General features: G+C 54.1%; 1 protein-coding gene across 1 annotated transcript in view; it reads right to left on the reverse strand.

Moving 5' to 3' along the window:
• Positions 1–2343, reverse strand: part of GNA13 (G protein subunit alpha 13) — a 33191-nt gene extending 30848 nt beyond the window's left edge. Inside the window, exon 1 of the mRNA XM_024981119.2 lies at positions 1837–2343. Within this exon, the coding sequence (XP_024836887.1) occupies positions 1837–2119 (283 nt within the window). The 5' untranslated portion in view covers positions 2120–2343. The remainder of the gene's footprint in view (positions 1–1836) is intronic.
• Positions 2344–15263: the final 12920 nt, after the last annotated feature.

Genomic DNA, 15263 nt, shown 5'->3' on the forward strand with positions numbered 1-15263 from the left:
CGCCCCGCGTTCTCCCGGTCCCTGAGCACCCTGCCCAGCCCAACCCACGGCCTCCAGGACCTCAGAGCTCAGACACTTCTCCCCTCCCAAGCTTCCAATCCGGGTGAGGCTCAGGGTGGCGTGAGACTTCCCTAAAAGGAGGAAGACCAACTGCAAAAAAGCGGTGGAAGCAGAGATTTCAACTCACAGAGATTATTTCAAACCCATTATTTCTAACACCTCACTGTTACCTTTAGGCCCTGCTAACAGTCACGTGACTATTAGGTCATTTGTTTAGATAACTGAAAAACCGTTTGGCTGTCAATTTTCTGATCACGTCAACTCAGAAAATGCAGATGGCTAGTGACTTCATCTTATCAACGCTCGAAGTAGGTCACACTTAGGAGCCAGTGTACAAGAGAAACCAGGTGTTAAACAAGAGCCAAGTATCTACCTAGCTATCAGTCAACAGCTGGTCTACTCATTAACAGAACCTCTTACAATCAGCTGCATCAGATACAAAGGTACCTTTGGTTAAGGGCTGACTGCAGAGTCTTGGGCCTTGAGAGAGACCTTAGATTAATTTTGTACTCAACATGAAGAAAGGATAAATTTAACCTCTTTTTACCGCTTACTCCAGAAACCCTAGGGCTGGCTGTGGTCTGTGAGCTCCTGCTATCCTGCCCCTCCCTCGCCGTTACCCCTACAAAGCCCCCCTTCTCCATTCCCCGCACCCCAAGCAGTTTTCCTACACTCAATCCTGAGAGGGAAAAAAAAAAGTGACTCGAAAGAGTAACTTAAGTACTTCCTCAACAAAATCCCCCCTTAAAAAAAATGCTGCTTGTAAAGGCTTGACATGTATTACCAACCCCTAGATAAACTGCTACCCAGATGCCAGAGAGCACCCTCAGGCACCTGAAGAACCAGGCTCTGTATCTCAATTCTGCCAAAATGCCTTTTATAAAGTAGAAAACAGCTGGACACTAAAAGGAGTGCTAATTATAGCTCAAATGGCAAAAGTAACCCCCCCCCCGATTTGTCTGAAAGCCCAGAACTAAAATTCCTGTGCGTTTTTCACTTGAGAACAAAGATCAACTCGAGTTTTAAAAACACCCACAAGAGCAGCAGAACCGATGCCCCAAGCCGACACTGATTCACTGACTCAGCCTGCACGGTCTCCGGCCCTAGACCCGCTGTACCCACATACAACTCCGTTTCAGCAGCAGACTCTCCCCCACCGCAGTCAGAAGCAGAAGGAGGGTGCAAGGTGCTCCGTGATGACAGGCACACATCCTGCCCGACCGTGACACTGGAGCGAAAAACCACTGATGCTAAAACTTTTTTAGACCGACGGCATGGTGCGCTTTCCTGACGGCAGCACAGCAAACGGGACACCCTCGAGTTTCACATCCTTGCCCCCAAAGGGCCAGGAGCCTGTCACCCTTCGCCCTTGACCAGAGTCTCGGGCACAGGGTTCCGGAGCTCCGCGGCCCCGGAGCTGGGAGTAGCCCCGACCCCATGTGACTGGGCCACCAGCCACCCGGGGCGCGAGGCTGGGCGAGCAGAGCACGGGCGCGGGGTGGGCTGGTGCGTCCGGGGAAGAGGCCAGCCTGCACCCCGGGGCGCTTCCCTCCGGCGGGGGCCGAGGCCAGCGGCGGGGTGGCGGGCCCGGGGCCGCCCCCCGCCATCCTCTCCCCCGGCCGCGCCCCCTTCCCGCGCGCCCGGCCGGGGGCTCCGGAGAGGAGGGCGGTGCCCGGCGCCGCCGCCCCGGCCCCTGGCCCCGGCGCCTCCCGACCCCAGATCCCCCGGCCCTCCGACCTCCCCGGCCCCGGGCCCCCCGCTCCCCCGGCACCCCACCTTTGATCACGTTGCTGTAGATGGTGGGGCGGAACTCCTCGCGCGCGCGCTGGTCGAAATCCTGCCCGTGGATGATGCGCATCTGCTTGAGGAAGGTGGACTTGCCGCTCTCGCCCGCGCCCAGCAGCAGGATCTTCACCAGGCGCTTCACGTAGGTCTTCTCCCGCGACAGACACTTGTCGATCTCCTTGGACTTGCGCTGCTGCTCGGCCTCGCCGCTCGTCAGCACGCAGCCCGGGAAGCACACGGACAGCACGGACCGCGACGGCAGGAAGTCCGCCATCTTGCCGCCTCGGCGGGGCCCTACGGCTCCTCCGCCCGCTCGGCGCGCGGCTCCAGCTCCGGCTCGGCGGCTCGAGGGCGGGGGGCGCCGCGGCGGCCCGGGCGCGCCGGCGGAGGGCGGGAGCCGGCGGTCTGACTCGCAGGGCGGGCCGGGCAGGGCGGGCCGGGCACGCCGCTGAGGGAGGGCGGGAGGGCGGGCCCGGCGGGGCGGCGGCCCCGGGGCGTGCGCGCGCACGCCGCCTCGCGGGGACGCGCGCGCACGCCGCGCCCGGAGACTCGCGTTCTCTCGCGAGCCCGCGAGCTGCGCCGGGCGCGCGCGGGGCGGGGCGCGCGGGTGGGGCCCGGCGGTCACGTGGCCCGCTCCGCGGCTGCGCCTCCTGCTTCCCTGGAAGAAGCCGAACCCACCTCTGGGCCGCGCGGCTACTTTCGGGGGTCCAGGGGCTCAAAGAGCGGCCCCAGGCTCTGCTCTTTGGGCTCCCAGCGGCTCCCGCCGCTCCCACTCCCCACCCCCACTCCCCGCCGCCGGCCGCCGAAGCCTTTGGCTCCAAAGTTGTTCAAACAGAGAGCGGGCGTTTGCGGTTTCGATGCATTTTCTTCCAGTGGGTCCCTTGACACCCCGCCCTCCCGAGCCCGGAACGGGAACCGGCGTGACCCACCCCCCAGCCCCACCCTAGACCCTGCCAAGATGCTGCTTGGGGAGGACGGGCCGGGGAGGCACCGAGACGGGCTGTGGATGCCTCCCGGACGCGGTCCGCACGCAGGCTGAAGCCGACGTCTGCACGTGTGAGGTCACTCCGAAAATCCCCCCCGCACCGGACACCGACGCGGCTGTTCCCCAGAGGAAGCAGATAAGCAGACAGACCGAGGACAGGAGCCGGCGGAGGTTAGGTTTCCTGCCGGATTGCAGAGGATGTGACCGGCCAAGACTCGGGCCGGGACACCTGCAGGGCTGCGGGGCCACACGTGACACCTGGGCTGGCAGAGGGACGCCTCACAAGGACCCCGGAAGCCAACTTCTCTCTGAGCGCTCTAGTTTCAAGTGGAAAAAGCCCTCTGGGCTGGTCTGTATGGCAGTGCAGCTCCTCCCAAGAGCCTTGCCTGGGGCTTCCGGGGCTCAGAAGCTTGTGTGTGTCAGGCAAAGAGGTCAGTGCCCCGAGAGGCTCAAAAACACGTCTAAACAAAAAAATAAGTGCTAATCAGTTTGCTGGCCGGATTGGGTTAATGGCTGAGGAGCCCCATGACTCAGTAAATTGGCTGCAGTAAGCAATACCTGTGGTAGGATTATCTCCTGTTGTCCTGGCCAAGCCCATCGTGTGGACAAGCTGCCCTATACACCGTAGGGTAGGTTCGCCTCCGGTATCACTAGGCGGTGCCTCTAGGCAAAATAGATAGTAAAAGTCCACCCAGGTTGGAAGAGCTTTTTGCAGCTTCAGCTACTGTTTGGGAAGCTTGGTTCTCCACCCTTGAAAGGACAGACCTCTGCCTAGGACAGGGTATATAGCGCTGGCCCCCAAGCAGCATGTCTGCTTGGACTCCACATGCTAATCTGAATGCCACAAAGACAGGAAGAGGGAAGCCTATCAATTAGATAGCTGGCATCTTTTTCTTCCTTTTCCGGGAGTGCTCACAACATAACTGAAGCACCAAGGATCCCTCTTCAGGCAGGAAGGCTTTCCCGCCCTGCCAGTTCATGCTGTGACATGTAGACCAGCAGAGGAAGGTGTCCAGAGCCCTGCGTGTAACCTTGCGTTGAACAAGGTTGACTCATATCAAACCCCGCTGCTGGCCTCAGTGCTTCAGAAAAAAGACCTCTTTGGGCCCTGCCTGGGGTCAGGCTGCAGTTGTCTAGTAGCTTCTGTCTGGTTGTCAAGCCACCTTGAAAGTGTGAGCGTTAAAATGAGCTGGTGGTATAGTAGATAAGAGTCCTGCTGATGCAGGGGCCACAGGGTTCGGTTCCTGGTCCGGGGTCTGGAAGAGCCCACGTGCTGCAGAGCAACTGAGCCCCGTGTGCTACAACTAGTGGGCACACGGGCTCCTAGCGCCTGTGCTCTGCAGTGAGAAGCCGCCGCAGTGAGAAATGCAGGGTAGAGAAAAGCCCGTGCACCGCAATGAAGACCCAAGGGCAATTAAAATTAAATAAATAAATGAATTATTTTTTAAAATGAGCTGGAGGGACTTCTCTGGCAGTCTGTTGGTCAAGACTTCACCTCCCACTGCAGTGCACGCAGGTTCAATCCCTGGTCGGGGAGCTAGGATCCCACATGCCTCTTGGCCAAAAAACCAAAGCATGAATCAGAAACATTATTGTAACAAAGACTTTAAAAGAAATGGTACACATTTAAAAAAAAAATCTAAAAAAAAAAAAAAGGAGCTAGAGGTTTGATGGTTCCTCAGAAAGTTATACTTAGGATTGCCATATGACCCAGCAATTTCATTCCTAGGTATATACCTGCAAAGAATTGAAAACAGGTGTTCAAAGGAAAAACTGTACTCCTGTGTTCATGGCAGCACTATTCAGAATAGCCCAAAGGGGTGAACAACTCATATCCATCGATGGATGGATGAACAGTGTGGTATATCTGTGCAGTTCAATTATTCAGGCATTAAAAGGAATGAAGTGCTGACACGTGCTACAACGTGGATAAGCCCTGCAAATGTTATGCTGTGTGGAAAAGCTGGTCATAAAAGTCCACACGGTGTAAGGCTCCGTTTATAAGAAATGTCCAGAATAGACAAATCCATAGAAACAGCAGATTAGTACTTGCCAGCAGTAGGCAGAAAGAACAGGGAGTGATTGCTTCATGAGTATAGGCTTTCCTTTTGGGGTGATGAAGATGTTTAAGAATGAGATAGCGGTGATGGTTCATTCACAGAATTTTCGAATATATGTATATTATATACATCCTACATGCATAGGGCGTGCTCAGTCATTTCTGACTCTTTGCCCATGGACTGTAGCCCACCAGGCTCCTCTGTCCATGGGATTCTCCAGGCAAGAATGCTGGAGTGGGTTGCCATTTCCTTTTCCACGAGTTCTTCCCCATCCCAGGGTAGAAACCACGTCTCTTGCACTGCAGGCGGATTCTTCACCCACTGAGCCATCAGGGAAGCCCCTTGGAATTTACTAAATGCCCCAAATCATACACTTTAAAATGGTCAAGTGATGAATTTAATGTTATGTAAATTTCACCACAATAAAATGAGGTAGGGAAAACAGTAGCTTCCATAAAACAAAACTCACCGGAGTCATTTACCATTGAAGGCCCACAGTATACAATGTTCAGTGAATGAAACTGTGATTATGAGTTTTTTTTTTCTTTTTTGGCCATGCAGCTTGTGGGAGTCTTAGTTCTCTGAGCAGGGATTGAACTCAGGCCCTTGGCAGTGAAAGAGCTGAGTCCTAACCACTGGATAGCCAGGGAATTCTCTGGTTATGTTTAAAGTAACTCGAACAATTAAAATTATTTGCACCAGAAGCAAATCTGCTCTAACTATTGTTTCAAGTCACATTATAATGATATTAGTGAATATTATAATTTTCAGACAAATTGTTTCATAACTGAAAATAGAATCTAAAGTTTTTAAGGGAATATAGAGTCTGTTGGTTGGAATTGGATCTGCTGGCTACTGTATTTCCGATAGACACAGATGTGAATCCATCGGAAGCATCTGTATTAGCTGGTTAAGCCAAGTGCAGATGAGGGTTCAGATACCCCGAGGAGGAGCTGTGATAAAAAGATTGCACGGGTAAGCGGTTAATTAGTTGTCGTGTGGCTCTCTTCTTACTGGAAACTCAAAGTCCAGTGGCAAACAGTCTTGCTAGATAAATAATCACGGTGTGACTGACAGCGTAGAAACACATTTCCACACGACTTTTCTGCTCTCCGTCGTCACTGTATGAAGGATCAGGCCCTGTCTAGCAATACTGTCCATTCCTGTAATCTACTATCTGTTCTTTTTTTTTTTCCTCCTTGGCCGCTCCGCGGCTTGTGGGGTCTTAGTTCCCCGGCCTGGGGTGGGACCCATGCTCCCTGTGGTGGAAGCGCCGAGTCCTAACCGCTGAACCTCCAGGGCAGTCCACCTATTTGTAACTTTCTGTTGGAACTGAAAGAAAGACAGGTTTCCTATCTTAGAGTCACAGTTTTCTAAAAAGTGTGGTCTTCCCTCGTGGCTCAGTTAGTAAAGAATCTGCCTGCAATTCTGGAGACCCCAGTTTGATCCCTGGGTCCAGAAGATCCCCTGGAGAAGAAAATGACAACCCAGTCCAGTGTTCTTGCCTGGGAAATCCCGTGGACAGAGGAGCCTGGCCGGCTACAATCCATGGGGTTGGAAAGAGTCAGACACGACTGAGCAGCTAACACTTTTTAAAATAGTGGCACTGCTTAGCTCGTTTGCCAGACTCTGACAAATAACTCTGGGCTGTTTACAAAAATCAGTGTTCTTCACAGAGGACAAAAATGTGTCACCCTCAGACATGTTCGAAAGAATGTGCCAGAGGCACTTGGAACGATTCCAAAAAAGGAGTTTAAAAAAAAAAAGATTTTGGAACGATGGGAAACATAATTTAAATAAGTGCTTGGCCTGCCAAGGTGACTACTCACTCTTCAGGATGGGACAACACCCATTTAGATGTGTTTATGTAAAAATCAGTCACAATACTGGATGGGGAAACAGTGGGTTAATTTTCTAATAAAGATGGCAACACACCCAAGGTTTTCTCTCGACTCTTGAGTCTCATCACCAGTGTTATTATAATAGGTGTATTCTGCTGCTTTCTTTCAGATAAAACAGGCGTGGGTTTTTCGTGTCTTCCTTTCTGTGCGAGGAAAGGAAGGGAATTCCCTAGTCTTCCCAGAATACAGATCTTCTGAGCTGTGTGTGTGTGCTGTTTTAAACGCCCCAAAGCACTTTGACCTACTTTATGTCATTCTCTGTTCACAATAGGCTGACGGAGCACCCAGTGTTAAGCTCACTCCCTGAGCAGGAGGAAGCCGGGTGGAGAGAGGCCTGAGGACTCGCAGCCTCCCTCCGACTGTCCGGGGGCAGAGGCAGAACCAGAACCACCTCCTTTTGACTCTAAATCCAGGGCTCTTTCTGAGTCACCAGGAAGAGGTAGTTCCCTGGTGCCCAGGTGTACGAAGATCGCATTTAAGGAACAAGTAGCTAAGTTTGTTTATTTGTTGGTTGGTTACTCGGTCTGTTTTTCCAGCCCCTTTTGGGCTACATGCCACCTCAAAGTTCACAGCTCGCAGGCTGATCCTGGCTCAGTCAGATGTTCTGCACCGGAGCTCAGACTCTGGTTTGTAAAATGTTCTGGGTGACTGAGGTAGAAACAAGAAAGGAGGAGGCCGGCTTTACAGCCATATTTACGCGGCGGCTGAAACCCCAGATGGTCCCTTCATGTGAGTCTGCTATGAAAAGGCAACTTTCTTTGTTACGAAACACAACGGTGCCCTTACCAGGATAAACCTCTCATGTGGAAAGTTTTGTATGAAACCTGGCATGTGGAATTGCCTTCGTGGTGGATCTTGTTGCTGGTGTTATTGAAGGAAAACATGACTTTAATTACTGGCTGTGTTTTTCTCAGCCTCCGAGGAAGATTCGTGAGCTGCTGTTGGGCAGTCGTGACCTCTCGGCTTCTCTGGAGTCAGAAGCCTGCCTCTCAAAGACACACACCCGTCCTCGGAGAAACCCTCATACCTCGCTTGCTCAGTGCGCCGGGCGCGTTTGTGGGCAGTCTATTAATGTGACCCTAAATGCGAGGCTTTGCTTGGAAATCTGAGATTCTTTCTGGGAAGCTCAGAACATCTTGCTCACCATGCCTCCTCTTCCCTTACACTTCTGAAGGTGAGGTCGGCTTTTTATGTTGTGCTGCCTGTGAATGGCTTGCGCCTTGCCAATACCAGTAAAGGTTCTCTAATGCAGGTTCATGCAAAGATGGGCCCGATAAATGACAGAAATGGTATGGACCTAACAGAAGCAGAAGATATTAAGAAGAGGTGGCAAGAATACACAGAAGAACTGTACAAAAAAGATCTTCACGATCAAGATAATCACGATGGTGTGATCACTGACCTAGAGCCAGACATCCTGGAATGTGAAGTCAAGTGGGCCTTAGAAAGCATCACTACGAACAAAGCTAGTGGAGGTGATGGAATTCCAGTTGAGATATTTCAAATCCTGAAAGATGATGCTGTGAAAGTGCTGCACTCAATATGCCAGCAAATTTGGAAAACTCAGCAGTGGCCACAGGACTGGAAAAGGTCAGTTTTCATTCCAATCCCAAAGAAAGGCAATGCCAAAGAATGCTCAAATGACCGCACAGTTGCACTCATCTCACACGCTAGTAAAGTAATGCTCAAAATTCCCCAAGCCAGGCTTCAGCAATATGTGAACCGTGAACTCCCAGATATTCAAGCTGGTTTTAGAAAAGGCAGAGGAACCAGAGATCAAATTGCCAACATCCGCTGGATCATAGGAAAAGGAAGAGAGTTTCAGAAAAAGATCTATTTCTGCTTTATTGACTATGCCAAAGCCTTTGACTGTGTGGATCACAATAAACTGTGGAAAATTCTGAAAGAGATGGGAATACCAGACCACCTGACCTGCCTCTTGAGAAACCTATATGCGGGTCAGGAAGCAACAGTTAAAACTGGACATGGAACAATAGACTGGTTCCAAATAGGAAAAGGAGTATGTCAAGGCTGTATACTATCACCCTGCTTATTTAACTTATACGCAGAGTACTTCATGAGAAACGCTGGGCTGGGAGAAGCACAAGCTGGAATCAAGATTGCCGGGAGAAATGTCAATAACCTCAGATATGCAGATGACACCACCCTTATGGCAGAAAGTGAAGAGGAACTAAAAAGCCTCTTGATGAAAGTGAAAGAGGAGAGTGAAAAAGTTGGCTTAAAGCTCAACATTCAGAAAACTAAGATCATGGCATCTGGTCCCATCACTTCATGGGAAATAGATGGGGAAACAGTGGAAGCAGTGTCAGACTTTATTTTTTGGGGCTCCAAAATCACTGCAGATGGTGATTGCAGCCATGAAATTAAAAGACGCTTACTCCTTGGAAGGAAAGTTATGACCAATCTAGATAGCATATTCAAAAGCAGAGCCATTACTTTGCCAGCAAAGGTCCATCTAGTCAAGCCTATGGTTTTTCCAGTGGTCATGTATGGATGTGAGAGTTGGACTGTGAAGAAAGCTGAGCACTGAAGAATTGATGCTTTTGAACTGTGGTGTTGGAGAAGACTCTTGAGAGTCCCTTGGACTTCAAGGAGATCCAACCAGTCCATCCTAAAGGAGATCAGTTCTGGGTGTTCATTGGAAGGATGGATGCTAAAGCTGAGACTCCAATACTTTGGCCACCTCATGTGAAGAGTTGACTCATTGGAAAAGACTCTGATGCTGGGAGGGATTGGGGGCAGGAGGAGAAGGGGACAACAGAGGATGAGATGGTTGGATGGCATCACTGACTTGATGGACATGAGTTTGGGTGAACTCTGGGAGTTGGTGATGAACAGGGAGGCCTGGCGTGCTGCGGTTCATGGGGTCGCAAAGAGTCGAACACGACTGAGCTACTGAACTGAACTGAACGTAGGTTCTGTTTCTCTGGAGAAGTTGACATGTGCGGGGTCTCAGCTGAGTCCTGTGTCTGCACACCCTCTGCTCCCAATCCAGTTTTCTTTCCCTCAGAACATAGACTGGCAGGCCCGGGCCTGCTGCTTCCATAAACCGTGCTCCTGACTCGGTGGCAGCCAGGTGTAGCATGGCACGCCAAAACTGGCCTTGGCCTCTGTACCCACCTGGGCGCTGACCGTCATGTGGTTAGGGCTCACCCAGGGGTGCCGAGAAGCGGTCCCAGGGGCCTTTGTCAGGCCATGGCAGCCTGGCTCCCCAGGGGCGAATAATGCCATCAACGGTCCGTCTCCAAACTCCTGTGTCAGCCACTAAGGGAAAGAACAGGCTGGCTCCCGGCAGGACTCAGGGAAAGACACCAGCTGCTGAGTCAGAGTCACAGAGGCAGAGGTCTGGCAGCTGAGCCACGAAGGCCTTCCTTGTCTCTCGCTGTGGTTACTGCCTTTCTCCTGGCCCTGGGAGGGTTGGCCGGGCCCCCACCGCACACGAGAGGATGAGGAGGGGGTAAGAGCAGGAGGAAGCGCTTCCCTGTGTGCCAGCAGCTGTGCACTCGTTTGCCCTTTCTGGTACACAGCTGGTGATGGGAAAAGTCCTTTAAGCAATGAGTTGAGGTCACCTGCTTCTCTGGTTTAGCCGTGTGAGCCAGATCAAATTGTCTGCTGGTCATTTCCTTTCCCAGAGAAGGAAAGGAGCAAGGGTGTGGGACCCTGGGGAGAACTCCCTGAACATAGCGTGCCTCGCTTTTCCTGTCTGTAAAATGGGAGTTTGATGATGGTGGTGGTGGTGATTTTTACCTTTTGGCCACATCGAACAACGTGAGATCTTGGTTCCCCGACAGGAGCTGGAACCTGTGCTCCCTGCAGTGGAAGCTCGGAGCCCTAAGCACTGGACAGCCTGGGAAGTCACCCGGGATAAAAGCGTTTTCTTAGGGAGACACTGCTCCTGGTGAATTTCATGCCATCCCAGTGCAGTGCTGGCCATTTTTCGCATTTGGCCCCTGATGGTCTAGAACACCCAGGGTTCTCCCTGCTGTATTTCCCAGGCCCTCGCCCTCTATCTCACTCCTTTCCTTCCAGGACCTCCACCCCTACTCTCATCTCCCACCCCACCTCCCCACCCTGTCTCATTATTTCCTTCCCCTCGTCCCTCCCTCACCCCCCAGGCTGATCAAAGTTCCCAGCCTCTGAGGTCCCCAGGCATTCTCCCGCCCCCCACACCCCGCAGATCATGGTTCACAGCAGGCGGTAACTTCCCCCCGCCTCCCCCACTGCCCCGGAATACGGGTCCGAGGCCAGGACCACAGCCAGCTCACTGGTGCCCTCGACATCCAGCATGGCACATGGTGCGTGCTCGTGTGCTGAGCTCAGCTACGCGTGACTCTCTGCAAACCCTAACTGTACCCGCCAGGCTCCTCTGTCCATGGGGGTTCTCCACTCAGGAATACTGGAGGGGGTTGCCATTTCCTTCTCCAGGGTTTATTCCCAACCCAGGGATCAGACCTTCGTCTCTTGCATTGGCAGGCGGATTCCGCACCACTGAGCCCACTGGGAATCCCATGTCATATGGTAAAGACTCACTGAATGTGTGTTATTTAAATGAGTAGTCACCATCTGCCTGCTCCCAGCCGTGTCCCTGCATTTCTGACGGCTGCCAGCTGGATCTGCAGCCCTGCAGGACTGGAGGGGCGTGTGTGCGGTGACCAGAGACTTTTGTGGCTCTGCCCCACCACTCAGAACCAGGGTCCAGACGCTGCAGGACACTCCGCTAACTTGGCACGGCCAGACACCACTCACGAGGGGCTCTCAGGTGACCTGAGCTAGCCGGAGGGTGTGCCTGCCACAGGGCGCCTGGGACGCGCCATCACTCGCTGCTATCCATCAAGTGGCTGCCCCCATGGGGCAGGCAGGACGCTCCTGATGCCCGCGGGCCGAGAGGAACCAGAACTTGAGCTGCCACCCCTCTCAGCCGCTGCCCACCCCTGTCAGGCTCGGGCTGGGGTCTCCGAGAGCGGCAGGGAGAGCTGGGCACGAGTGGGGTCCAATCCGAGCTGCTGCCCCACACGTCTACCGTGTTGTTCTTGTTGTTCAGTCACCCAGTCGTGTCCAGCTCTCTGCGACCCCATGGGCTGCAGCACACCAGGCTCCCCTGTCCTTCACCATCTCCCAGAGTTTGCTCAAACTCATGTCCACTGAGTGGGTGATGCCGTCCAATCATCTCATCCTCTGTCGCCCCCTTCTCCTCCTGCCCTCAATCTTTCCCAGCATCTACCATGTGAATCCTGAAAAACACACACACACACACACACACAAACTCCCTCAGCTTCATTTCTTTTTCTTTAAAAATTATTTATTTATTGGCTGCCTTGGGTCTTGGTCACGGCGTGTGGACCCTGGTTCACTGACCAGGGATGGAACCAGGCCCCTGCGTTGGGAGCGAGGAGTCTTAGCCAGTGGACACCAGAGCTTCGTTTCTGTCATCTGAAAAGTGGAGCTAATTCTGCCGACACGTCACTGGGCTGCTGACAGGGTTCAGTTTGGTGGTAACTAAGCACCTGGCAGAGTGCCTGCCTGGCCCCACATAGGTGGCACATAATGTAGCATCTGCCGCTGTGCATCGGGGGACTGAAAGTGGTTAGTGATTTTGTTACATAAATATGAAGGTTAAAAAAATACAAACCGTGTTGTTGTTGTTTAGTCGCTAAGTCCTGTCCGACTCTTTTGCGACCCCACGGACTGTAGCCCGCCAGGCTGGCTCTTTAGTGAGGGCAAGGACAGAGGCAGAGGTGCTGGGAGGCGTGGGGGCTGCCCGTCTGGGAGACTGGGTCGACCCTGAAGGGCTTAAGGAGCCAGGGTGCTTCTGTGTCAGAAAGCTCCTCTCCTGAGGAAGGGCTGAACGCAGGCCCAGGAGACATGTGTGTGCGCACATGCGCGTGTGTGTGTTTTAAAACAAACGTGTAATTTATGACATATACTCCACCCTCTGAATCACACAGTGACCCTAGACTTTGCCCAGAGTCTCTGAGATTGTGAAGGACACTCCTTAATTCTAGCGAACTCCTGGAGGTGCTAGGTCCAGGCTGGAGACATCAGAAGTTGGAGGGAAAGTCAAGTCTCTGATGGCTCCCTGGCTGGCTTTTCAATCCCCTTCATACCTTCCCGGGGACAGGCACAGCTTCTAACAGGACTTCGGGCTTTGCTGGGTTGGAGGGGGCAGACTCTGCGGGAAGGGAGAGCTGCCGCACCCACCAGCGGGCCTCCCCCTTGCCCCAGCTCCGCTAATCCTCCAGCCGCCTGAGTCACTGTGACCCGTCTCCTTCTGCAGACCGTCCAGGTCAAAAGCCAGCCCGTGGTGGCTGCCGTACAGGGAGGGACCAACCTATGGCCTGTGGTACCAGCCCAGCACTGCCTGGCCTGGACGTGTGGGGAGCGTCTGTGTGGGCCGGGCACTGTGCCTTGTGTTGTGGACTTAGAAAGGAGGGCCATTGCAGGGAGGGCGAAGTGGATGAGGCCAACTGGTCAACCAGCCATCACAGCGCTGTCAGGAACAGGGACAGCTGATGTGTTCGAGCAAGTCCACCAGCCTGGGAACTCAGGTGGGGTCTTGGAAATCAGGTGGATGGTATTTGAGTTATTTTGAAAGAAAAGAAGGGGAAGGTGGGGAAGGGAAGGTGAGCATTCTGGGCTGGGGAATAACATTCGGGGAAAGATCAGGAGGCCCGGAACGACAGCGGAGTAACGAGATGATGCTGCTGGAAGTTTGTTGTCCGGGAGCTCTCGCTCTGTGTTGGGTGAGCCCTGTTCCCATTTCCTGGATGGGTAGACTGAAACTCTGAGCCATCAGGGGCGCTCATCAAGGTCGCACTCAAGGGGTGATGCTGATTGAAATCTGGAAATGCCTGACTCCGGCCATCCCACCCAGCAGCGCGGGGCACCCTGGGGGCTGCAACTCATTCGACTTCACATGGGGGGCACATGGGGACCCCACACTGATTCACAAGCATTTTTTCCTTGTAATTGTCTTGATGAGTAGACCTCGCTGGAGGAGCTGAGCAGGTAGCCCCGCGCAGGGCACAAAGGTGACCCTAAGTGATGGTCGAGCCCTGCCCGGTGTGGCGGGTCCGTCGTCAGGGCCGCATATGCAGCGTGGCCTCACCCCGGGCACGTCAAGCACCTCTGGACTCATGGGCACTTCCCCCGGGTGCTGGCTGGGCAGCAGATGTGGGTTTCTTTCTAGGCTGGGCTGCCCGAGGATGCGGTCAGTGTAAGCTGCAGGCCCGGCTGGAGCGCGGTGGAAACAGACTATCTCCTAACCCAACGTTTCCTTTTCGGAGGCCCCTTCCAGCTGGGGCGCTTGATTCCAACTTCCTTATCAATTCGAGCTTCCTACCCTGATATAAGGAAGCTATTAGAGTCCACTTCCTGGTGTTGCCTTGACCTCCCCTGGCCTTGCTTGCGCTGGCATGGAGTTGTCTCTTCAAGTAACCAAGAGAGACAAGGGCCCTGCATAGCCTGTGCCTGGGTGTGACCTGTAGCCGCTCGTGTTCCCTGATGCTCCACGCTTCAGTCCTGCCCATCCGGGCCCTTCTCTCCCACTGTGGCCCGGGGGACGTGGGGAGCACCTTCCATCTACCTGGCAGACGCTGGCTCCGAGACGCTCTGAGAGCCAGGTCACTGGAAAGCTCAACTGCTCATCTCAACGTCTGCTCCTTCCCAGTCCTGCCTGGGGGCCTGGGGGTCCAGGAGAGGGGAGCTTGGGGGAAAAGACGGGGTGTGTCTCCTGACAAACTGGATCCTGGTGACCTGGGGCCGCTGCAGGGAGCCTGGCCTGAGCCAGGTCCTGCATGTCCTTTAGGGGCCCTCCAATGGGGACCTGCTCAGCCATCACTTTACAAGTGCGCCTTCCCGACTTCCCTGGGGCAGGAGGTCGGCAAGGACGAGGATGGACTATATACCCCAAGGCTGGGGTGGGGGCGGGGAGGGCTGGCCGGAGCTCAGGGCTGTCAGCGTTAACCTGCCGGCCTCTGGAAGCAGGGTGCCAGGAGGCACAGAGAGAGGTGCTTTGCGTCTGTTCCAGGAGCTTCTGGAAAGACAGAAGGGGAAGGGAAGCCCAGCCGACTTCTCTCCTGGGAGCCGTGAGGCACCCTTGGGAACACAAGAACCCAGCAGAGCCCCGGAGCCTCTGCCTGCAGGTCTGGCGAGGCCTCCCCAGCTGTCTGAGCCCCCAGGGCTCTGGGCACACAGCACCAGCACTGGGTGACCCGCAGCAACAGAAATGCACTCCCGCCGCCCAGGGGCCACAAGCCCGAACTCCCGGGGTGGCCAGCTAGAGACCAGGAGCCTCCTTTGCTTGCCCAGTGTCTGCGGTGGCCACACTCCTGGAGGCGCCGTGCCTGCACACACACCGCTCCGCTCCCACGGCCATTTCTTTCTCTGGGTCTTCACGTCATCTTCCTTGTGTCCAGATTTCCCCTTCTTGTAAAGACACCAGTCATACTGGAA

This window comes from Bos taurus, chromosome 19 (genome assembly GCF_002263795.3).
Source record: "Bos taurus isolate L1 Dominette 01449 registration number 42190680 breed Hereford chromosome 19, ARS-UCD2.0, whole genome shotgun sequence".
Taxonomy (NCBI): domain Eukaryota; kingdom Metazoa; phylum Chordata; class Mammalia; order Artiodactyla; family Bovidae; genus Bos; species Bos taurus.